The sequence below is a fragment of the Brassica napus genome, chromosome C2 (genome assembly GCF_020379485.1).
Source record: "Brassica napus cultivar Da-Ae chromosome C2, Da-Ae, whole genome shotgun sequence".
Taxonomy (NCBI): domain Eukaryota; kingdom Viridiplantae; phylum Streptophyta; class Magnoliopsida; order Brassicales; family Brassicaceae; genus Brassica; species Brassica napus.
In genome coordinates, this window is record NC_063445.1 from 7499839 (window position 1) to 7524903 (window position 25065).

A 25065-nucleotide genomic window follows, 5' to 3' on the forward strand; every position below is an offset into this window, starting at 1 on the left:
CGAGGAATCGCTTTACTCGGTATTTTACAAGGCCGTTACGAGGAAACTTTATTTCCTCGCAATTTCATCGTTAAGTCAACGTAATTTCACGAGGATTAGTTTTCCTCGTTAAATTTCCTTGCTAAAACTGTGTTTTCTTGTAGTGATTTTGTATTATTTAATAAATTTTTAAATATAAAAATAAAGAATAATTATTTACGATAAAGAGGCATCATATTTTTTTACGCTTTAGGCGCCATATATGACCGGACCGGCACTGTGTATACATATAGTATATATTAGTAATATTACAATGTTAAAAGCCAAATTAAGGAGAAGATGGGGTCGACACATTTGTAATCAATACATAGGTTAGCCAGTGAAGTTCTTGATTTATGCGACTTTTATTTAGTCGGTGAGGAGTTTACACGCCAGATCATATACTAAGGAGTTTACACGCCAGATCATATACTACTAGAGTGTATTCAGAATGATTTGGAATCATTTAATTAATGATAAAAATTTAAATAATTATAGGTAAAGTCAAAAAAATTAATAAGCTTTTAGGTAAATCATTTAAAATATCATCTATAAGACTATAACTATATGATTTGAAGTATTATTTTTAATTAAAAACGCCCCAAAAAATCTATAAAATTATTAAAGGGTGAATAATCTATTTTCAATAACTGACAAACTGAAAATTTTAATATAATTTCAGTTTAATCATTTTAACATTTCATCTATAGCTATATAATTTGAATTATTATTTTTCAATTAAAAAACTATATAAAACGAAAGTATTTTTCTTGATTATAATATAAATCACATTGATTAATTAGTCGGCTGGAGTCGTTTGCAAAATCACCACCCAACGCCCATATTCTTATGTGCATAGCGTATAAGAGATAAGAAGGCCCTTTTTCCATTCCCACTAATTGGTTTATTGTTTTATACGACGCATCCAACATATTGACTAATGACCCCCATGTTGAGTCGCTAGTCATTTCTCTTTAAATCTGAAATAGCATCGTCGTCTAATATCAACGATTGACGTCAATTATTTTCTTCTATGCATTACTAATCCATCTCAAAATTTATCAAATTCACAAAACGCTCCATATATAACGAAGTCTCGACTATTTTCTTACCAGAAAAAAAGTCTCAACTATTTTCAGAACATTAGTTGATATGATTATCCTTTTTTCGTGACAAAAAAAGTTGATTATCCTTATAATACATCAATCATTTTGTTAACGTTGTTATCAACAGTCGTTGTTTAAATTTGCAAAGACGAACATGGTTATGTAATATAAGTGATTAGTGTCAAATACTCTCGGAGCATGATTAACCTTGGTCTTTTATCCGGGTTCTTAATTCATGATTTGATATTTTTTTTATATTTTTCGGTTAAAAGACGATTCTTATATCTTTTATTTAAAAGAGAGTTCTTAGTTTTTCTTAGTTAAAATCTAAGAAAAACTAAGAACCGTCTCTTAACCGAAATTAAGAACCCCAGTTAAGAGACTGGGGTTATAAAAAAGTCATCATTGTGTCAATGGATTAGTGCTAATTATTCTTATCCTTTACATATTTTGATAATACTGAAATCACACGTTAGAGGAGTATTTATGGGCTTCGTTTCCTTATATGTATGTTTAAATTGACGCTTAACAAAATCGGGAACAGTTTATATGTCAACATTTTGTCCCCCACACACATTGAATTTATAACCTGTTTCTGATTGGCACGAAAAGAATGGTGCCTCCCCATCGCTTTTTTTCTCTTATTTAACTTACAGAATAGATTTCGATTATATTTAAATCAATTTGTTTAGCCGGCTAGATAAACGTTTCAATTAAGCTGAAGTACGCAGGATGTTATGCTAAGTAAATGCCTTTTACTTGTAGTCCAATATTAATTGTAATATATAGGACCGAGATATTTATAAACGAATACTGGTGAAATTTTTGTTTATAAATTTTATGTTACGTATAAAAACATTAAATGTTTGCATGGTACATGCAAAGGAAGCATGATACGAAAGGAGTTAAAAGAGACGAGAAGACCATTGAGACTGCGTTGGCATACGTGCTAGCCTTGAGCTTTGAAAACTACTTACGGAGTATATCGTAAACAAAAATAAAGGAAAATAAAAATAATCCGTTAAACGAAAGAGTTGGGAGAAACGAGTGGAGCCTATGAGTTTCGAGCTCCCCAACTAGCAACTACTATCTGCCGTCATGATTCGATGGAGATTGATTTACAATTTTACAAAGTCACATCGGTCCTTGTTGTTGAAAAACGTGATCGCCTAGATATCCCACGTCGATTTATATTACAAATATGAAATATTCATGTTAGCAGGGGTGCATGTACGCCTCCGGAGATTTTGTACCCTAAACATATAATAGTATAATACCAATATTGACAACAAAATAAAGGTCCGGTTCCTGGTCTAAAAATTTTCATAAAAGAATGAGATTCTCTACGGCCCATTTGACAAAAACCTAGGGTTCCCTTCACCCTTTCCTATAAAAAGAGATGCAGCCCCTTCTTTTGTCTCATTCTAAAACTTGAGCGAAGCTTTGCAGGGATTTAGAGAGACTAGGAAACCCTAGACGTCAAGCTTCTTTTTTCCTTTTCTCTCTTCTTCTCTCACGTCTCTCTCTCTCTCTCTCTCTCTCTCTCTCTCTCTCTCTCTCTCCCTATACTTTCTCTCCCCATGGATCTCTTCCTCTCGCCTCGCCGCGAGTCCCCCGAGAGCAAGCCGAGCCGCCGGTGGTGGTGGTGGTGGTCGTCCAAGTGGTGGTGGGGTGATCGTCCGAGTGTGGCGATGGTGGTGGCTGTGTAGTGTTGTGGCGGTGACCAGATCTCGTCTCTCTCTTGTTTACTTGTTCCAGATCTGTTCAGATCTCATCTCCTTTGTCTCTTGTTCCAGATCCAGATCCAGATCTAGGCTAAGGTGGAGTGTCTTGAACCCATCTTGTTCCCATGTACTGTATACTCCTTTATGTTGGAGTTAGGTTTGATTAGACCCTGTTTGAGAGTTAGGATGATAGAACATGATTATTACTAGGTTGATAGATGAATGGATCATGATGCATAAGAACCCTCATACTGTTAAATGAGACTTTGAACTGTCTTGTGTTGTTGTGGTGATGATTGATTGGTAATTGATACTTGTATGTTTGGATGTGTAGTCCCATGAGTGGTTTGTGATTAAAGCTAGGATGCTAGAAAGAAGTGAATGCTAAGATGGTAGATGACTAATGATTGTTATTGATACTGTAAGTGAAACCTGAGTGTGATGTGTATTGTGTGTGCACCGATAACGGGTGGCGTCTAGTGAATGAGTTCAAGTACGAGTCTAAGTGTAAAGGAAAGTGAATGAGAATGAGAATGGATAAGTGAAAGTAATGTGAAAGGATAAGTGAATGTATAAGTGAATAACGTTAAGGTTAAGCATGGGTTGGGAAATCATATAGAGTCTAGAGGGAGTACGTGGGGTAGTCGTTCTACGCTAGGCATCCATAGGAGCTGTGGTGGAATCCACAAGAATATGGAGGCACCCATAGGAGCTGTGGTGGAATCCACCAGAATATGGGATAGAAGTCTAGCGAGAGCTACCCACGGAGAAAAGAGAAAAGATGAGCCAGCCGCGAGAGGCGGGATATAAAAACGTGCATTGTAGAGTCCTTAGTTCATGGTCGGGTATCTAGGTGTTAAAGGTGTCATAAGATTGAGTCGGTCTTGTATGTCGAGTCGGTTAAGTCTATGGTTTGACGTGTGTGACAATGAGTGAGATCATTGTACTGATTGATCTCTAGGTTGTTAGAAATGTATAGAATTGAATGTGTGGAAATAAATGATGATGATATGAAATGTTAAGATGCATTAGCTGATTGTAGTGGCTAGTCAGCCCTAGTTCCCGCATAGAGTAGTATAGAGTGTCATGCGGGCAAGCTGGTCTAGAGTCACTTCACTGAGTAACTTGTTGCTCATCCCTCCCTTTCCATTTTCCTGTGCGCAGGACTGTAAGTAGAAGTATATGGATGTGGGTGTGACGGTATTTCAAAGAAGGTTATGCGTCCGTCGACTCTTGGGACCAGTAACAGGACACGTATGGTTGTCTAAATGAGTAGACACGTGTCCATAACGTCCTTTCAGTAACCCCGGTCGGACGCCGGGGGATCGGGCCGTTACAATTGGTATCAAAGCGGGTTAAGATCCCTTAGTGTTGTCCTAAGGGATCAGCATTTCCGACGTTTTCAAAAAAAAAAATTGTTTTCATTAAAAGAAAAGAGTTTGTGAAAGTTTTGATTGTCCTAAAAGTTCCGTAAACGATTTCAAAACCACCCACTATATCTATAGGTCTATTAAGGTTTTGATCAGATCCATTTTACTTGCAAAATTTCTTTCTCAGCTTAATTCATTCATTGATTTTTAAAAAAATCCCGAGCAAATTGTTCTCGCCTTATATGCCTCCCTTGTATGATATGTGATTATGTGAGCCATTTCGAAATCGGATGTTAAGTTCGAAAGTCTAGTGCTTGGAATTCAGGGACGAATTCCGATTAACAGGGGAGAATTGTAACGGCCCGGTTCCTGGCCCAAAAATTTTAATAAAAGAATGAGCTTCTCTACGGCCCATTTGACAAAAACCTAGGGTTCCCTTCATCCTTTCCCATAAAAAGAGATGCAGCCCCTTCTTTTCTCTCATTCTGAAACTTGAGCGATGCTCTGCAGGGATTTAGAGAGACTAGGAAACCCTAGCCGTCAAGCTTCTCTTTTCCTTTTCTCTCTTCTTCTCTCACGTCTCTCTCTCTCTCTCTCTCTCTCCCCCTATACTTTCTCTCCCCATGGATCTCTTCCTCTCGCCTCGACGCGAGTCTCCCGAGAGCAAGCCGAGCCGCCAGTGGTGGTGGTGGTCGTCGTCCAAGTGGTGGTGGGGTGATCGTTCGAGTGTGGCGATGGTGGTGTCTGTATAGTGTTGTGGCGGTGACCAGATCTCGTCTCTCTCTTGTTTACTTGTTCCAGATCTGTTCAGATCTCATCCCCTTTGTCTCTTGTTCCAGATCCAGATCCAGATCTAGGCTAAGGTGGAGTGTCTTGAGCCCATCTTGTTCCCATGTACTGTATACTCCTTTATGTTAGAGTTAGGTTTGATTAGACCATGTTTGAGAGTTAGGATGATAGAACATGATTTTTACTAGGTTGATAGATGAATGGATCATGATGCATAAGAACCCTCATACTGTTAAATGAGACTTAATGAACTATCTTGTGTTGTTGTGGTGATGATTGATTGGTAATTGATACTTGTATGTTTGGATGTGTAGTCCCATGAGTGGTTTGTGATTAAAGCTAGGATGCTAGAAAGAAGTGAATGCTAAGATGATAGATGACTACTGATTGTTATTGATACTGTAAGTGAAACCTGAGTGTGATGTGTATTGTGTGTGACACCAATAACAGGTGGCGTCTAGTGAATGAGTTCAAGTACGAGTCTAAATGTAAAGGAAAGTGAATGAGAATGAGAATGGATAAGTGAAAGTGATGTGAAAGGATAAGTGAATGTATAAGTGAATAACTTTAAGGTTAAGCATGGGTTGGGAAATCATATAGAGTCTAGAGGGAGTACGTGGGGTAGTAGTTCTACGCTAGGCATCCATAGGAGCTGTGGTGGAATCCACAAGAATATGGAGGCACGCATAGGAGCTGTGGTGGAATCCACAAGAATATAGGGTAGAAGTCTAGCGAGAGCTACCCACGGAGAAAAGAGAAAAGATGAGCGAGCCGCGAGAGGCGTGATATAAAAACGTGCATTGTAGAGTCCTTAGTTCATGGTCGGGTATCTGGGTGTTTAAGGTGTCATAAGATTGAGTCGGTCTTGTATGTCGAGTCGGTTAAGTCTATGGTTTGACATGTGTGACAATGAGTGAGATCATTGTACTGATTGATCGCTAGGTTGTTAGAAATGTATAGAATTGAATGTGTGGAAATAAATGATGATGATATGAAATGTTAAGATGCATCAACTAATTGTAGTGGCTAGTCAGCCCTAGTTCCCGCATAGAGTAGTATAGAGTGTCATGCGGGCAGGCTGGTCTAGAGTCACGTCACTGAGTAACTTGTTGCTCATCCCTCCCTTTCCATTTCCCTGTGCGCAAGACTGTAAGTAGAAGTATGTATGTGGGTATGACAGTATTTCAAAGAAGGTTATGCGTCCGTCGATTCTTGGGACCAGTAACGGGACACGTATGGTTGTCTAAATGAGTAGACACGTGTCCATAACGCCCTTTCGATAACCCCGGTCGGACGCCGGGGGATCGGACCGTTACAAACTAGATCTTGATCCGTCCGACTGGGCGGGAGTTTGCTTTAACTTGTAAAAGTATTATCAACTTATATCCAATAGGAAATTATTGGGCTGTATAAAGTATGGTCCATGTTATTCGCTATCATATGATTGTTATTGTATTTAATGTATTTGTAACACGAAAAAATACAAATATCTTAGTATATATATATATATATATATTTTACATTGTTTATTTACTATTGTAACCCAAATATATAAAAATGTTATTTTTAAAATAATAATTACATATCCACGGTATTAACGAACAACAAATTTTTTTGGAGAGAACTATATGTTTACCTATGTATTATGTATAAACTATAAATACCAATAACTATAATAAAACAACAAAAAATTTAGTGGACCAATAAATAATGGAGTTATCAAAATGGATCAAATTAGCAAATTAAATAATGTGGCACAATTCTATAGTAACAGTTTTTTTTCCAGGAAAAAAAAACTCGTTAAACCTAACAAATTAATGTTTTTTCTATCAATCTCTCTCTCTGTCGGCAAGATGATCTTTCATCTTCTCACCTAAATCATTACGATATACCCTCTGAAAATTCCATCGATGAAGATGTTTCTATTTAATCAAGATTCAGCCTCGTAATTATGATGGTTTAAGATAGCAGGTTAGATCTTATTTCTCCTCTGTTCTTTGTTATACTCATGTTAATTTTTAAATATTTTTCTTTCAATCAGTTTTGTAACCGAAGATTCACTGTAAGTTAACTATAGATTGTCCATATTTCGTAGATCGAGAAAATATCTCAAGTACTTGTTCCACATGACAGTCTTCATAGCTTCCACCTCGTCCATCAATTCTGATCTTCTTCAAATATGTTATTCGTGACCATCAATACAGTGTTGGTTCAGACAATCACCAAAGGTTTATTCATAAACACTGACTTCATGCATCTGAAAAGATCAGCCTGATGACCAATTATTTAACCACATGACCCTGATATGTCCACAGAGAACATAACATCAGCTCGAAGATGCGCCAAGGCGAGTATACTACAGCTCGATGACGTTACATTGCTCAAACACCTTGTACAAAATCACGGTGGTTTTAGTGACCTGAAACCTGAAGAATACTATGATTAGACTCCGAGATTGTGTAAGTTAACCTTCTATAGTTTATCAATCCAACATTTAGACAAAGTTTGGAGCAGTTTTTTAGTTCTGAAGATATGTTTGAGTTCAAATCGTCTTGCAGTTTGATTCTTTGGGGGTTTATCAATAATTAAAGTTTTACTTGTGACACTTGATTTGAGTTCAAATCACATTAGAGTTTTGTTTGTGTTTTCTCTCGAGGTCTTTCATCTACACATGTTATGCTTACACATTTATAATAGTTACAGGAAATTTGCAATGTACTAATCTAATTTTGTTGACTTATTCAAATATTGCGTATCAGGCGTACTTAGAAGGAAAATGTGACCGAAACTGAGGAAGAGAGTATGGTGTGAGGCTAATTTACTGGTCGGTGGCAGAGAACAAAGCACGGATCAAGTCTTTAGAACAAAGTGAAGGTTATTGATATACATGCTTTCTCTCTATCATCGTTTGTCACATTGATATGCAAAGATTATTAGTTCTTAAAATCATATAATTTAGAATCCTATCAAATTAGAGTTGAGCTTAAACTCTGGTATATCAATAGTGTTTAGGTTATGTTTGCTTCTAGTATAAGTCTCGTTGAATACTTGTGATTGCAATAGTCCTTTCTATGCAGTTCTCTCGCAACCTTGAAAACTTGTGATTGCAACTGAAAAAACCAAATTTATTAAATAGAATGGCATGCACTATTATAGGAATGAAGTTGTTCGGCAATAAATTACAATGTGCCTAAAAACAGAAAATGATTTCAGTCTAGATAACTTCTGAAAGTAGAGTCCTTATCCTTGCTGCTATAAAATCTGCAATGAGCAAAAAATTTCTTAGACTACAGCAACATCCATTTGAGGAATATAAGCTAATACAAACTATAGTTGCATCCACGGTAAAATTGTTACAAATAAAATAGTTCAGGGAAAGTTAATATTCAAAAGACATACCTCATCACTCCCTTTGTTCAAGATTGTTGAAAATCTCTTTAAAAACAACATTCATGGTTTTTTTCTGAGGCTTGCCATCTTTGTCCAAAATCAATATTTTCAAACCTTTCTTTGACGTCACTCTAGAAATTGCCACGTATAGCTGTCCATGTGAAAAGACCGGTCTTGGCAGAAAGAGCCCAACTTCTAATAATGATTGTCCTTGGCTTTTGTTTATAGTTATAGCAAAAGCCACAGCTAAAGGCAATTGCCGTCTGCGCATTTTAAAAGGCAATCTAGTATCTGATGGTGTTATCAGCAATCACAGAATATATACTATCTCTCCAACTCTTTCTCCAGTGATGATTCTAGCCTCAACCATAAAATCCATTTGCTGAGTGATCTACAGCCTCGTTCCATTCATTAATCCTTTTGTAGGAGCAATATTCCTTAGAACCATAACATGACAACCAACCTTGAGTCTAAGACTGTGGTTTGGTAATCCAAACACCTTAATAGTTTTTAGGAAATCAGGACCAAGAGCTTCATCACCTATTGAAATTTTATCTATTGGGTCAATACTATCTGCGCTGATGTATATCTTTTCCTCACCTGGAATGACAATTTTTAATCAGCACAGAATTCCTCAAAACAAAAAAGATTTTCGTTAGTTAAGGAGTAAAAACGGAATCTTACCATCAAGCTTATCTAACAAGTATTCATTTATCATGTTGACATCTTCATTAGTAGGACATAGAATAGCTCTCTCTTGGAAAAATTTAGGTTCTTTGTTTTCTTGTAACGAAGCATTATCCCCATACACAGCTTTGCAAATGGCTTCTTTAGGATCATCCGAATCCATATTCAAAAACTCTTCAGGAATATCGATCTCAGCTTCACCATCGTTAGGCTATGCAATTTTACCTTCTCCAACCTTTAAGATCCACTCAGAGAATTCCTTAAGTTCTTGTATCTCTTATGGTGTCAAATCACCAGACAATAATCGCATGTTCTTTGTGAGTTTGAAGACTTTACAGTGCTCCCAAAGATGAGAAGAGTTCAGTGCGGCCAAAAAAATTTCATCCCTTCCAGCTCCATGTATTACAGGTAGAACCTGTCGAAAATCACCTCCAATCACTACAACCTTCCCACCAAAAGGTGTAGTTATATGCTTCCCCATAATATCATACATGCTCCTATCTAGAGCTTCAAAACAATGCTTACTCATCATAGGGGCCTCATCCCATATAATGAGTGATGCTTCTTTTACTAAATTAGCTTGATCTGATCTAGGAGCCATAGTACACGAAGAAAACTCATCAGGGCTAAGTTGTATGCCAAATCTTGAATGAGCAGTTCTTCCTCCTTGTAACAACAAAGAGGCGATTCCACTTGATGCAACATTAAGAACAATATCTCCTTTAGAACGAATAGCTACAGATATTAATTTCCAAAGGAAAGTTTTCCCGGTACCACCAAATCCGTAAACAAAAAACATTCCACCTCTTTCTTCATTCACGGCATCCAGAATTTCATCAAAAAAATTCCCCTGTTCATCCGTCATCTTCTGAACGTCTCTATCAAGAGTTTCTACCAGTGCTTGACGATCATAACTCCGCTCATCTAATATCAGAACATTTGAATCAGTATCGTCTGTAGGAGGAAGTTGTGGCATAGAAGTAAAGTTTGCAAGAGAAGTTCCATTTCGCCTCAGATGCTTCTCAATTTCTTGTAAAGCAAACTTCTTTTTCTCCTCATCACTTAACAAAAGTTCTACAAAAAAGATCAAAAACCTAAATTAGCACAGGTTGTAATAAAAAATTAGGTCCAAGTTCGTTTGAACAGATTCTGAAATTAGCACAACAAAAAAATACATAATTCTAACCTGGTCTGTTGAAATAAATCCGCCGATTATGCTCAATATCTTCACACAAATCTGCCAAGTATTTTCCTATACTGTTTCTGGCATAGATAAGGTATTATTATTCAGCATCATAACAAACACATGTCGCAGATCACTTCCAAAGCTCTCAAAACTTCTCCTCACTATATCGTCAATGTACTCTTGATCCTCATCTAATAACCCACGAGCAAAACATGCATATTTGTATTCAGGATATATAACACCATTGAAGGTTTTAATGTCTTCATAACTGGTACGCCCTCTAACAACATTCAACAACACACACATCATATAGCTCTGACTCTTCGTCTTTATTAGGGATTTCCACACAAATTATCTTATCAATGTCATCTGTGGTGGGAAACTTGAATTCTGGATGCATGAATAGCAAAATATGTGCGTGCGGCAAACCACGTTTCTGAAACTCAATAGTGTACATGGCTGTAAAATTAGGTTTAGAAGATCAGTTAGTGTATGTAACCAATTAAGAGGAAAAAATCGAACACTAATGCAGAAATTAAAGAAATAAAAAACATCTACTTACATGAAACAATCTTCCCAAGAATGTGTTTCTTTGTTAAATCATCCATGAGTGATTCAAGTTTCATTTTGAAGATCCTAGAAACAATTTCTGATCTATCCTCTGCCTTCAATTTTCTTTTCTCTAGAAACCTGGTGATCTCTGGTCATTTAGGATTGCATGTGTAAGTGATGAACAGATCCAGAAATCCAAAATGCTTACAAATGGTCATATCATCCAAATAATTGTTCTTCATATATCTTGGACCACCAGTGAAAGAAGCTGGCAACACAAACTCAGTTCCTTGGTCATGCATATCGATTTTTCCTGCAGTCTCTGACTGTTTGATAGAGTCATAACTATCAGATCGCAAAGTTGACTGATTAAACTTGAGATATCGTAGACGGTTCGACTCAATAGTTGTGAAGGCATCCACAACAAATTGCTGAAACAGACGCCTAGCATATAAAAGAGTGTGCGACTCATCCCTACACTCATGAAGATGAAAAGCATAATATTGCCTCATACTAATTGTCTGCTTCTTCAGCTTCTTAGTAGCTTATGTTACTCCTTTCTGAATACCAAGCCTAAATCCATCTTCTCCATATATAAATAATAGAGGATACTGCAGTGCTAGATATGAGGAATGTATCTCATTAATCCTCATTAATTTTCCAGAATGTTTCTGAAGCACTATATCCCTTTTATCCATATCAAGATTAAAATCTCTAGGAATCAAAGCTGCAACTTCTGATGCTGTTGGTGTGTTGTATGTTCTGCCATCCTTTAGACAATCACTAATGATCCTCATATGAAAAGCTTCTTGAGGATTAGTATTAAATCGTTCTCCTGCTGATCTGAAGTTCTTAACATATGGATTCACTTCATCTAAGACTTTCATCAAAACTTCAATAATTTCTTTCCTCAAGTTGTCCTTTTTCTTGCATTTAAAACTTCTTTTACCTTGGCTGCAGTTCAAACGCTAATTATTAGGTTAAAATTCCTGTGATACCATATCGATCATGTCATGGTAGAAATTATAGAAGTTCAATGCAAAGAGAAATATGTTTTAAAGGAGAAATTATACCTTAAGCAATTGGCTCTGTTCTCAGCTTCATTTTCAGTATCACAGATGTACATCTGTCCAAATTTGGCATCTTTACCATCTGGTGGTTTTAAACTATCCAAAAGATAGTAATTTTCTCCTTGCATTTGAAACATCTCTGGCCCAACACCTTTTCTTAGAGATCTTTCTACTTTTCCACCAAGCGAAGTAAATGAGAAGACCATGTTATAGGCTCTGATATTTTTCTGAAAATGCTTGCATCTTCAATCAATCTTTTAAGTTCTGTTGGTGGATCTTTTAATAGAGGCAAAACTACCTCACCCACAACAGAGTGAAAAAAGAAGGATTTTTACTATTTTTACGCTTGTTTATCCTTTCGCCATACCACATAATAGCACCACAGTGAGAACATGTATATGTTGGATCACCTTCATCAATGTCATCTGTATATTTGAAAAAAATATCTTAAAAAGTAAAATGATTCTAAGAGGTCAAATTGACAAATGACAATGAAATACATAATAATGTTAACATAAACTCAATTCTTACCATCATCCTTTCGACAAGTTTTGGTTTTATAACGCTTTGTTGCACGTGTACTTGTCCTCGAATCAATGAATGAATCTTTATGAAATTCAGTGTGAGGAGAACATGTTTCCGACTCAACAGAATCATCAAAGTGGGCATCCTCACTTTCTGTGCCTGAACTCTCTTGGGAACTATAGTCAAACTCTAGAAAATCATCAATTTCCTCAATTACTCATGCGTATTATTTAAAGATCAAAAATATGTGTGTAAGCCAAAAGTGATACAAAAGAAATTTAGTAATTCAGGCCACCTCTAAAATCGATATTGCAGAGATGTTAGCTGCAGTCAAGATGTAAAACACAGTTCTGATATAAGTAAGTAACATCTTTCAATTTAGTTTGACGCCTTCATATTTAATTTAGGTCTCGTAAAACTTTGAAGTATAGAACACCGGTTACCTATCTTCCTCATGTGCTTGTTTGCTGGGGGTTTTGGAGTGGTTGATATTTTCCGTTCGATAGAACCAAATAAACCGAGAGATGGACTGATAGGCACGGGTAGTTGAGTTGTCCTTTGTTTATTTGGTTTTTTCACATGCTCTTCATTTCCTTCACCTCTGTTTAAATCTCTTGCTATGAATGTGTAAAAACAATTCAAATTTAAGTTGACAAGTAGGTGTAGACACTGATTATAAGAAATTGGAAATACAATATCACTACATAATAATATTTACTTACATGATAATGCAGTAAGAAAGCTCCTCTGTTCTGGAGTATAGTTAGAAGCATTTGACGACAAACCCAAAACTTGCAAACAGAATTAAAAACTCAAGATTTCAATAGGAATTATCACAAATAGAAATTACGAAAATACATACATTAACGTAGCAAAATTATATAGATTACCACTAAATCCTTTCCGTTTGTTTCTTGATGTTTTTGGAGTGTTATAGATTTGTTCATCTATAGAACCAATAGATGTGGTGGAATGATGCTTAGAAACACCTTCACAAAGCCTCTTAAAAATAGACGTTAATGTAACTGAATCATTTTCCTTTGCACTCTTGTAGTTCGATATATGCTCTGTTCGTCTCGTATTCCGGCAGTTGCAATGTTTTCATATGGATGAAGAGGCCGATTCTCTTTATTAGAGACACCTTTGTCAAGATCACGTTTTCGTTTCATAGATGCTTGGAATGAAAAACTTAGGTTATTTTCCGGCTACGATACTAATAGAACTTGACTCGGTTCTGGTTTAGAAAGTTTGTCAAAGCTCCTTGAAAATTCATGTACTGGTGGTTGTCTGCTAGAACTCGTTTGTTTTTTGTTTTGGTATTTGCCAAATATTCTTAAATTCGCACTTAATAATTTTAGGAGTTTAGTTCCTTTTAAAATTTAAATAGAAACTAAATATTTTCAAAGTAAAAAGTGCAATCGATATTGGTAAGATATTAAAATGCAAACATCTTGGTAAGATGTAAACTGTATTAGGATATTTGTAAACGGACTTTTTGGATATTGTGTTTAAATCATTCAAATTGACAATCAATATTGGTAAGATGTAAACTGTACTAGATTTTGAGGATTACTTGAGGATCTTATAAACTGTATAAGATTTTTTGTGATATTCTGGTTTAATCAGCGAAGAGATATAATGATTTTGTAATAGGGAATTTTGATTTTCTCTACGAATTTGTATAAGAATTTTGACTTTCTAACTGTATTATTTTACTAACCATAAGTTCCTATTATTTTAGCTCGATCAGAGAATCTCGGGAAATCAGAGTAATCTTCCAACTTCTACTTATGAACATACACACAGCTCATGTAAGTTGTAGAGTTTTTCCTAAACAGAATGCTAAGTTGTATGGTAGAATAGGACGTGAAATTATAGGTTTTGGATCAGTTTCATATGATAGTTTATGATTATGATGATTTAGGATCTATCGATCACCCCAAGAAATAAAATAGAACAACTAATAATGAAATACTTAAATATGGATAACGAAAAGCCACATATATAAAAAACACATGAATCATATTATTTGAGTTCAAAACGCTCTTAAGTAGAAAAACAAAGCATAAAAATTTAAAAATAAATTAAAGAAATAAACCATGAAAAAAAAACCAGAGACGCAAAATCCACTTCAGCAAGCAACTAATCTGTCAATCACTTAGTATCATCCTTAGTCTTCTCCAACTTCACTGGCTTAGTGTGCAACTTCTTAGAGGTAGAGGTAATGTCTTTCAGCTCAGCATCTTCTTCCTTGCGCTTGACAGTTGATGTTGTAAATCCTTCAGATAAACTCGCAGAATTTGGCTTGAGCATCAGAACCTTCGAATAATAAATACAAACACAAAAGATCTGAGATAAGTATATAAACAATCTTATAAAAAATCAACTAAAATGGATCCAACGAAGATTGAATAACAAACCTCTCCACTGGACAGAGTGCTTGAATTAGTGTCTAAAGCCGAAATAGGTTCAGATTGAGTCTCGAGTTTAGGAAGATCATTACCAGTCGATACTTCAGAAACATAGAAAGTGTTGGATCCGCTATCTAGATTTCCAGAGGTTATTGAAATACCAAAAGAAAAAGACTTTCCAACTAAACTCTCGAGGGGCATGGGGATTACTTCAGGATCTTCAATCTACAAATAAAATCATAGTAATACTATTAAAATTTATACAAATGAATTTATATTTTTTCTATAAAATATACTTGCCTCATCATATGAACCATCCCAAATTTGAACAGCCTCACAACCAACAATGGCACTGGCTATAGTGTCAAGCATCATAAATTTGCATGAACCACTGTCATCTTTCACATTCAAATGCAGCTTGTACCTGTTTATATTCACAAACCCATTAGTGAAAACAATTATAATTCCGATTCATAGGAATACAAAAAATAACAAAAAAGAGGCACTTACTTCGGTTCAACCTTTGTGACATTTGAGTGACATTTCTCGCAATACCATAATGGTTTCTCGTTTTGAGCCAACTCATTCCTACGAATTCTAGTGATACGTTTATTGCAGCCACAACATCCAAAGTAGAACCAACCCCAATCTGTATCGACAGATTCAATTGAACATATTATTTTGCAACTCTGAACCTGCAATACACAGAAAAAAATATCAATACAATGCTTGTTAGTGAGATATATAAAATGCTAATACAACCTCAATTGCCACCAATATCTCAGCAATGGATCTGAATTGAACATCGTCCCAATCTGTTTTTTGGTGCTTAATCACTTGATTGTCACTCTTTGTACCCATAATAGCAAGAGGACGATTCACTTGCAACAGTCTGTAAATCGCCAAAATAAAAATTTCTAATTAAAAACTGGACATCAATTCGATTTTCTTAAATAACCAATACTATCAGTCATGGCTCACTTACTTTTCTCTAAACTCGATGTCTTCTTTCGTGGTTGGGTTGAGGATTACAAGTGAATCATCAAATGCATTTGTGATTTATATATCACCTACAAAAAAATCACATATATTTTAATGTAAAATATGATTTTATCTGAAGATATTATTAAATTTGAAGATGTATATACCTTGGTAGAAGCTGATTTTAGCAAACCTAATCAAGCAGAGTAGGGTTTCAACATTGTTATCTTCAGTAAAGGGTTCAAATTGTTCTGCATATTTCCTCCACAAGCAACACCTCACATCATGACCACTGCATAAAACTCAGACTAATATCACCACATGTTTTCTACACAAATCTTTATTAAGTTCAACAAATTGTATGAAGCTTACTTTGTGTCACGTAAACGAAAGTGAACTCTCTTTCGGTCTTTCCCATGAACTTGCACGATTTGTATTCCGTCAAGATTGAAAACTTCACCAATGATATCTGAGTAAAAACGACATATATTTCATATAACCCAAATCCGCAAGGTGCAAAATTATTGATTTATTAGAGTAATATATACAATAAAACACAAAGTAACGATCATACCGATGAGGACATTTGCATCTGAACCTTGCCCACCAATATCTTCATAACTCACAAGATTAGGATAAGGATCATCGTCCTCAAACACTGACCTCCCTATGAGTGTGTCACTTGTGAAAGTTATTTTGTAAGGTAGCGGAGTCTGGCGATATTTACCACCAGAAGCTGAAACCTTGAAGTTTTCAATGAATCTCCATTCACCCGGCGGGAGACTTCGTTGAAGACGAAACATCTGAATTATTTTGCAACTTGCGTGAATTTTTCCGCCCTAAAAAACAACAATAGCAAAGATCAATATTGTACGCATAAAACAGATGGAGTAAATTTCTAAACAATTTTGCCTTACTGTTTGATCAGCAAGAACAAATTCTAAAGTTTCCCCTCCATAAGTTGTGTTTTGAGTCCATGAATGGAGTAGCTTGACGTGCACTTTCCAAGAATCCTTGTGCGGCTTCACTTTGTTAACCAACACAGAAGCTTGATTGGTAGCCATCGTTTTTTTTTGTGTGAACTTTGAAGAATGATTGTGTAGAAAATAAGTGCAGAAAGTGCTCTATATATATAAGGCGCCGATGGTTATTATAGAAAAGAATATCTAGGTATTATACGCCGATGAGGTAAATATGTAGATATTGCTAGATTGTAACAATTATTAAATGGGAATATCCATCTATTATACGCAAAATTGGAGATATGTAAATGTAGATACTTTCGTGGTTAGTACGTTTGTAATCTCAGTTTGAATGAGGAGATATCTCCCAGAAAAAATAAATCTAAAGTATAGGAAAATTAGGTAAATTAGTTACTTGCTACATAAGAAGGTAAATATCTCGCAAATATTTTAGAATAGTAAATTAGGAAAAAAGAAGGAAATGTAGTTATGAACCTCCACAATATTTACGTGTTCAAAAGCAAAAAATCAAAGGTTTAAATTTGGAGTTATCTCCAAGAAAACATAACCAGTTATGGCAATATACGCTGGAGATATTTAACTTGCACCGTATTGAGGCTTTATCAGTTGGCATATTTTTAGGTGAGAATATTATCCAGTTATGACATTTGACAAACCCAAAAAATGTCTTAAGATATAACTAAATCAAAAGCCCATTCGATATGAATTTATGTTTTTTATTTAGGTCCACGACGCAGAAGAGTTATAGTAACGATTTGTCCAAAGTTTTATATAAAACATAAGCGGAAGATAGATGTTATCTTTGTGTCCAAACAATTTTTTTTTAACTTTGCAATTCATGTTGCAAACAAAATGAAAGGTATTTGTACTTTAGATAGATACTTCTAAACAAATGATTAATTATTTTAACGATGTGAAACTATATAGGGAGTCATGCCGTAAATCTAGAGAGTAAACATATGTGCGTGTGTAATACATAATTATATACAAATCGAGAGGAGATATGTTGAAGGGTTGCAAGTACACATTAGATGAATTGGCCTTTTTAAATCGTTTTTCCTTGGACCCAACGACAGCAATCCAACATGCACTCTCCCTTTGTCCAATTGCCTACCAGCTTTTGATTGTTGCATGCTATTTTGGTTAATAGAAAAAATTGCATTTAAATTTTTTAAATTGATATTTGTAATAAATTTACTTTTATTTTTTACTACTACTTCTAGTTTTTAAACTAACAAACTCGCATATCAAACATCCAACTTTATTTTGTTATGTGAAAATTATGGTAATATGAAAAAGCAATATACTAATGATGTGAAATTTATATGCCTCAGTTCATTCTCTTTAACCTAACTGTAACTGTAAGGGAAGCGTTCAAAGGTCGACATTTTGTTGTGATTCCTGATAATTAGAGCACATTTAATAGTGTTCTCGGTGGCTCGGAATCATAGGTAAATTTTTTAAAATTTTTTATTATTATTTATTTTGTCCGTTTAAAAAAAAAATTAAAAACGTAACCAATCGCGGATCGCCACGTGTCGTGGGACCCGCGAATAGTGTAAGGATTCACTATCAAACAGTCCTTAATTGAAGATTTTAGATACCCAATCCTTAATAAAATATGAACTCCACCAAATATCTTAATATTATTTTGTTAAGTATTCTAATCTAAAATACTCCGTTAGAGTTGCTCCTAGGCTTATAACTGAATTTGAATTGTGCCAAAAAAAAGGCTTATAATTGAATTAAATGGTTATGTTGGGCATATATAAGTTTTTGTTTTCCTTATAAAATTTCAAACTTAAACTTGGGCCTAAATGTGAAGCCCAAGCGATTGAGATGTAACAAATTTAATGGTTTATACATTTCTATCATACTCATACTCGATCAAAGACTACTATTGAGTTGAATTATGATGTTTTTAGTATTGGGAAGAAAATTTCAGTTCAGGCTGGCACAAGTGTGAAACTCAACTGGATTCGGATCGGCCACTTAGATTCACAGACTCTAAACAAATTACTATAAAACAAATTGACGACATCTTGCTATGCTTAGTTTGTACTAATTGTCTAACCTTTAATATGATTGTTAAAATTAGTTTATAAGCTATATTCTCTCTCTGTCGGTACATGCACACACACAAACCTCTTGGCAGTTGGCACTTAAAGTAAGATTCACATGGTCAAATGATAACATCTTTAACTAAAACGACCTTTGATTCGAAAAACACGCTATTTGATTATTAATTAGTAAACCCTTACTGAAAACTGATTAATTAGTGTTAAAAATATACTTATTGATAACAAGTAATAGAATTATTTTACATAAATTGTCCTTTGAGACTTTTCCTTGTTTGTTAATACTATAAGAGCCTAAGACCCATTGCATGCTTGTGTATGATTCATGCCTCTTATCTATCTATTCTACTCAATGCCGTTTCTTTATTAATAAGTATATCTTCACTTTTAGATCTATGATCATTTCTTTCTTTTTCTCTTCCAGGAAGTTTCACTATCCTTCTCGGCCAGGGAATGCCTATAATTCATACCGAAATAACCAATGTCCCAATTTAACTTGTTTAAATCACTTACCTTTCAACTTTCATATATCAACTTTATTCTTCTACTACTTAGTAAATTTTATATAGAAATTATAGCCTCGTTTCACATTTTCTAAATTATATTAAGTTAGTTCAAGGCTATATTTTCAGTTTCTGCATCATGTTAATTATAATACATAAATCCAGCTATAGATCACTTATGTATTGAGTGAGAAGTGGAAAGGAGGTCCAGATATTTATATATATAAATATGTTCTCGTTGTTGAGTGCTTAGCTTGAACCTATGGTTTCAATTTAAAGATATATGAAAAAGAGATGCAAGAGGGTCCAATCCATTGTTGTCAATAACTTTGTTTCACAATGGTTAACAAGTTAGCATATATTTGTGTATATGCATTTCCTCTCAGATAAATTCAATTAGTATTTTTTTGGAACACAATTTACTTTCATTAACATTAACTTTTTAGTATATAATAGCAAGAGAGAATTAGTCATCCTCTGTCCGCGAAAGCTTTCCTTATAAATGCAAGTATGTTAACTTTTAGTCTTTAACTCGTACTAAATGCAATTTTTACTCTCTTTTTTCCAACTAACTACACAGTATTTTCAAGTAAGCATAATAAACCAAAGCAATTGCGTCTAACTTATCCATGTTTTTAGTGCTACTTTAAATCGGAAAACAAAAAACTAATAAAACACAAATCCAATGTTCGGATTTCATGCTTTGATTCGATATAATAGAATCCAATGTATTAAATTTTTTGTTATTAAAACAGTAAAATAGTATCATATACAATTTTAATAGAGTAGTGGATTTTTTTTTTGAAACACTAATAGCATCTGCATTAATGAACCTGAAGGGGATCATAACTTTAATTTTTTATTATTATTATTATTTTTTTCCGTTTGATTTTTTTTTTTTAAAATAAAAATAAAAAAAATAAGCGGACCAATCGCGGGCCACCACGTGGCGTGGGACCCGCGTTACAGTGATGAACCGAATTCATCCCAACGAACATACAAAGGGTGAGTTCGTAAAAATGAGAATATTATAATATTTTTATTTTTGGAATGGTGTGAACCTGTGCATTGAACCTTCAATGCAGATGCTCTAATAGAGTAATGGATTAACACGATTAAACGAGTACTTGCCAATCAAAATGAAAGTTATTATTACTAATGGTAAAACGACATTATTGCATATACATGACAGAAAGTTGAGAGTACCCATCCATATCATTTTTGATATTATAAAAAGAAAATCTGTTCCAAGGATAATTACTTTGATCATGGCCCAAATCATTCCCACCCATGGAAAAGATGCTCATGCCATCAAACCTTTTTTCAAAAAATAAATAAAGGTTAGAACCCACATCAAACTAAAAAATTAAAGAAATTGACCATTTTCTTCTTTCAAACCAATAACATAAATATTTGATCAATCAACAAATCCTCAGCCTGCAAATCCTCAGAGCCAAAATCTTTGAATACAAAACTAAACAGTATGGAACTATCTCTAGCATTAACATCAACAGATCATCATCATCAGGTTAACAATAATCCATCACCTTCAGAAGCACATCCAGACACTATGGACTTTCTATCTCGAGAATGGTGTAATTTTGCTGTTCAGTCGCTTCAGCCCGACCATATTATCTACGACCGTTCCATTGTCCCCGTAGAGACATCAATCGCCAGGTTTCAAGGCGACTTAAGTCTTGTTCCTTGTGGTGTAAGTAGTAACCAGAGATTGTTTTTGTTTATTCCTGATTATTTCTTCAAGTTGCTTTGGTTAGTGTTTTTAATTAATGAAGATTGTGAAAATAGACGATGGATAAGAGTATGAAGATGGACGATCCAGATTTTAAGCCCTCGATGCCTTCATGGAAAACCAATGATGTCAAGGTAAACATATTATGTTGAACTTTTAATTTATTTCTAGAAAATTCATAATAACAATCAGAAAAATACATCTTCTTCTCTAATATGATTTGTTTGTTGTATGTATTTTCATAATTTTCAATATAAAATTATTTTTAAAAATGTGTACATCTTTTGTTAAGTTGTTTTTTAATGCACATACGATAAGTGATGGATATTTGGTTAATGTTTAATTTGATTGCTGGCACTGACATATAGAAACCGAATAAATTTGCCGTTAATAGAAGAAAACTTGAGAGATTATCTTATATTGACACATTTTTGTTGAATCATGTGAACAGTCATGGATATGGATGCAACAAGCAATGCATCCGGAATTGAGCTACGATGGCTTCTTCCGCAAGAAACTTGTAAAACCCTATTTTGCTATTTCGTTTCATTTGACTTTTAGAGAATCATATTGGTTTTCTAAATCGAAACAATAATGGGACTGTAGAAACTTCCTTGGAAGATTACACCATCGATAAAGAAATGGTGGAAAGAGATTAAGGCCAAACGAAAGGAAGAAGTGAGGCTACAGAGAGCTGAAGTCCACGCCGCCATTTCATTAGCCGGTCTGGCCGCCGTCCTCGCCGCCGTAGCTTCAGAGAACGCAGGAAAAGACGGTGGAAATGGTCGACCAACAACTAAAGAGACAGCCGTGGCTTCTGCAGCCGCTGTGGTGGCGGCACAGTGTGCTGAGATGGCAGAGACAATGGGAGCAAACAGAGACCAGCTCAGCACAATGATTGGTTCCGCTATGACTGGGACAAGTGTTAGTGAGATACTCACTCTCACTGCCTCAGCTACAACTTGTAAGAATAAGATTTAAGTTTATTTCCTTGTGTGTTTTTCTATAAGCATACTCTGTTTGTGAGTCATTGGTGTTTGGTGTATAAGCCTTGAGAGGTGCTGCGACGTTGAAAGCAAGAAGAAGTTGCAAGATCAATAGATTGAACGGCTCTGCGCCGGTGTTACCTATCGAAGACTCCTCTGATTTGCCTCCTGAATTTGACAAGAACACGTCCCTTCTTGCTCAAGGAACCGATCTCTTAGTTGAGACACCAGATGGTATATAAATCCTCTGGTTTTCTTCTCTTAACTCCCCTGTTTTGTGGATAAGCTAAAGATATATGGCTATCTTTGGACTTGAGCAGGTGATTTCAAGGTTAGGACAGTGTCTATGGTCTTAAACAAGGATGGAAAGGTCTGAATCTTGTACTAATCCTCATTACTCTTAACCAATCATGTTTATGTATCAATGTTCTTTGGTTTATTTTTAGGTGATACTCAAAATGAAGAAACATAACCTACTCAGGACTAAGAAAGAATGTATGAGCTTAGCTTCTTTATCCCTTAACTTAACCTTCAAGATAAAATTTCAAAACATTGAATGTTTTGTTTGTCTTGTGTGCTAATTAGGTATTGTGACGAATGTTCATGTGGAGCTTTATAAAGATTCGGAGACTGAAGAGAACAACATAGAAGACACTTGTTATCTCATTGTCCTGAAGACGAACATAGGAGATATCAAACTAGACATGGCGGATGATTACGGTCGTTACAAGACATGGGTCACAACGATCCAACACATGCTCACTCTTTCTTGTTCTTCTAAATTCCATACAAATTACGATCTCACTTTCTACAACAAAAACTGAACTTTCTTTTACTTGTCATTGTTCTTCAGTTTCTCTATGTATTTTACTTTAATTTGCATGTTTTTATTTTATATCCTCCTCTACTTCTACTTTTTTTCTCTCGTTTTGATTTTATAATAATGCATAACAACTTGAGAACTTACGTTTCTTATACTCCACAGACATCAGCTAGCGTTCAAAGTAAAGTAACCTGAGATTTTAGAAGCATAAAATGCTCAATTGCCTTGAGGATCAAGTTAGATAAGTAGTGAGTCCTTAATTCAAATATTTCAAAGGCAACATGAAATGCAAGATAAAGTGGGAATTTAAAAATTTCTCTCTAGGGATACAACACATCTGCTACATTAGCAAATAACACAACACTGGAACTTGTAATCAGATCCTCATAAAGTTGCAACATTGAAAGAAAACTAGGAATGTAAACAATTAAAACATTACATACCTTGTATCAAAACCCTGCTTTGCTACCTTGGTTTTGGAAGGATAAACTACAGTGAGCAAGATTCGAACTTTTGAACATAAAAATATTGATCAGGCACCTCTCACTTATTTAATGATTCAAACCAAACTCAGCAAAATCGATTCGGAGATATAGGCTATATAAAGAAAATTGATCAGACAATTTTACACATAAATTTCCTGAGAATACGCCAATCTGTTTGCTTTCAAGCAAGTCAGAGAACATAAAGCAGCCAGGAAGAAGAAAATATTTGGTTGAAACCAAAATGCAAGAAGAAGAAGAAAAAGACACTAGTTACATCACACATTGGGGATGAACCACCGAGCATCAAAGAACTTGTTAGTTGAAGCCATAAATGGTTCTACCTTGCGAGTAGCGAGACTGTAGATAAATATATGATCAGTGCCAAAACCGACACCACTAAAATAGATAGAATTTGACTTGAATCCTTGAACATCTTTGGCAGACACGGTGATTCCAAGGTCGACGATCAAAGCCTGGTCGCCCAAAGAAGCCATTTCATCCCATTTGTTGGTGGCATGGTTCATCTTGTAGACGTAGAAGGTGCGGGAGGTTTTGTGGATATTGTATATTGTGACCAAGAGAGCCTCACCAGATGTAGTAACAGCAATCCTGTTGATAATGAAAGGGGACAAGAAACGAGGACGACGGTAGAAGGGATATGGAGGATGGGTTAGAGCAACAGGAGAGTCCCCAGAGAAGTCATAGATCTCAATGAAAGAAAGCCTAATATACATGTAGAGCATGAGGCCTTTGCATACAAAGTCGGTTAACCCAATAATCCGGACATGAAACATCCTCCAAACATTGTCTCCTTTCTTGGAGAAGAAAAGACAATCCCCATGTGACCAAACCACTAAGTAATTTTTGCTTCTTTCTTCTACCCACAAAACTGATTTTTCCCACTCGGATGAGAGGTCAGTGAGTGCACTTTCTCTTCTGGGTTGTTGGTCGCCGATACAAAAACGTTTAGCCGAGAAGATATTGTCGCTTTTGCAGGACTCCAGAGGAGGTAGATTGATTCTGTCCCGGCTCAAGGGGTTTAGAATGTAAAGCTTGGGTCGACCGCCACGAACAAGATACATAAGGAGCCAGCTTCCGCAAGTGGCAATGCACCGACTCTGCGTGAACTCCACACCCAGGTTTCGACTTCTGTACACCAAACCTTTCTCCCCAGGATTCAACATGCGACAAGAATAGCCGTAAGATCTCTCGTAAGGGAAGAGAATCAGCCATGGGGTTTGATTCTGTTTTCGCACGCTTTGTCTAGATGCAGACAGCCATCCCGAGCAAACGGCCTTGGCTCGATTGAAATCGGTGGCGCTCAGTTTCTCCAACACCATCTGGATCACATCCAGACAAAGATTCGACCACTTCGCCGTCGCAGCTTCTTCGCGTTTACGGAGCTTCGGGCTACGCATCTCCATAAAATTGATTCCTGCTTAGCAATCACTCTACACAAATCTATATATACGACGAAATCAAACAGACTCCTAAATCTTCTAGGAAGAGACTCGTACAAAGCCTCGACCAGTTCGCCCCCGACATTGATGGACCAAAAGAGAAAAAAAAAAAAAAAAAAATCTATTGCCACTTATTTTAATGGAAAAATTTGCTTGGTAGCCAAATTTTGAATTAGCCAAATTTTAAA

At 35.5% G+C, this 25065-nt stretch overlaps 3 protein-coding genes and 1 long non-coding RNA gene across 4 annotated transcripts; 2 read left to right on the plus strand and 2 right to left on the minus strand.

The window, feature by feature from the left end:
• The first annotated feature begins 6527 nt into the window (after positions 1-6527).
• On the plus strand, positions 6528-13285 carry LOC106417822. The gene is made up of 4 exons (XR_001283460.3): positions 6528-6978; positions 7103-7235; positions 7323-7466; positions 7767-13285. It is a non-coding gene; the product is annotated as an uncharacterized LOC106417822 (long non-coding RNA).
• Positions 13286-14571: 1286 nt separating this feature from the next.
• On the minus strand, positions 14572-16873 carry LOC106408062. Its single transcript, XM_013848892.2, has 8 exons — positions 16727-16873; positions 16384-16648; positions 16182-16278; positions 15591-15720; positions 15339-15523; positions 15129-15252; positions 14838-15053; positions 14572-14736 (listed from the first exon to the last, which is right to left on the minus strand). Exons 1-8 carry the CDS (start codon positions 16871-16873, stop codon positions 14572-14574), a joined length of 1329 nt encoding a protein of 442 aa, XP_013704346.2.
• Positions 16874-20499: 3626 nt separating this feature from the next.
• LOC106431401 (VAN3-binding protein-like) lies at positions 20500-23075 on the plus strand. The gene is made up of 8 exons (XM_013872200.3): positions 20500-21084; positions 21180-21257; positions 21575-21643; positions 21730-22087; positions 22173-22343; positions 22430-22479; positions 22556-22604; positions 22695-23075. The coding sequence occupies exons 1-8, from the start codon at positions 20857-20859 to the stop codon at positions 22931-22933; spliced, it is 1242 nt and encodes a 413-aa protein (XP_013727654.2). The 5' UTR covers positions 20500-20856; the 3' UTR covers positions 22934-23075.
• A 617-nt stretch (positions 23076-23692) lies between these two features.
• Positions 23693-24835, minus strand: LOC106431399 (putative F-box protein At4g17565). Its single transcript, XM_048748674.1, has one exon. It carries the CDS (start codon positions 24833-24835, stop codon positions 23693-23695), a length of 1143 nt encoding a protein of 380 aa, XP_048604631.1.
• Positions 24836-25065: the final 230 nt, after the last annotated feature.

What these genes read in the sequence shown, in the direction of transcription:
- LOC106431401 (XM_013872200.3), top strand. Translation starts at nt 20,857, where the DNA reads ATGGAACTATCTCTAGCATTAACATCAACAGATCATCATCATCAGGTT. An exon ending in TCTTAAACAAGGATGGAAAG is followed by an intron (nt 22,480 to 22,555) that starts GTCTGAATCTTG and finishes GTTTATTTTTAG; the next exon opens with GTGATACTCAAAATGAAGAA. An exon ending in ACTCAGGACTAAGAAAGAAT is followed by an intron (nt 22,605 to 22,694) that starts GTATGAGCTTAG and finishes TGTGCTAATTAG; the next exon opens with GTATTGTGACGAATGTTCAT.
- LOC106408062 (XM_013848892.2), bottom strand. Translation starts at nt 16,873, where the DNA reads ATGGCTACCAATCAAGCTTCTGTGTTGGTTAACAAAGTGAAGCCGCAC. An exon ending in TTTCGTTTACGTGACACAAA is followed by an intron (nt 15,721 to 16,181) that starts GTAAGCTTCATA and finishes GGCGATTTACAG; the next exon opens with ACTGTTGCAAGTGAATCGTC. An exon ending in GTCACAAAGGTTGAACCGAA is followed by an intron (nt 15,253 to 15,338) that starts GTAAGTGCCTCT and finishes GAATATAAACAG; the next exon opens with GTACAAGCTGCATTTGAATG.
- LOC106431399 (XM_048748674.1), bottom strand. Translation starts at nt 24,835, where the DNA reads ATGCGTAGCCCGAAGCTCCGTAAACGCGAAGAAGCTGCGACGGCGAAG.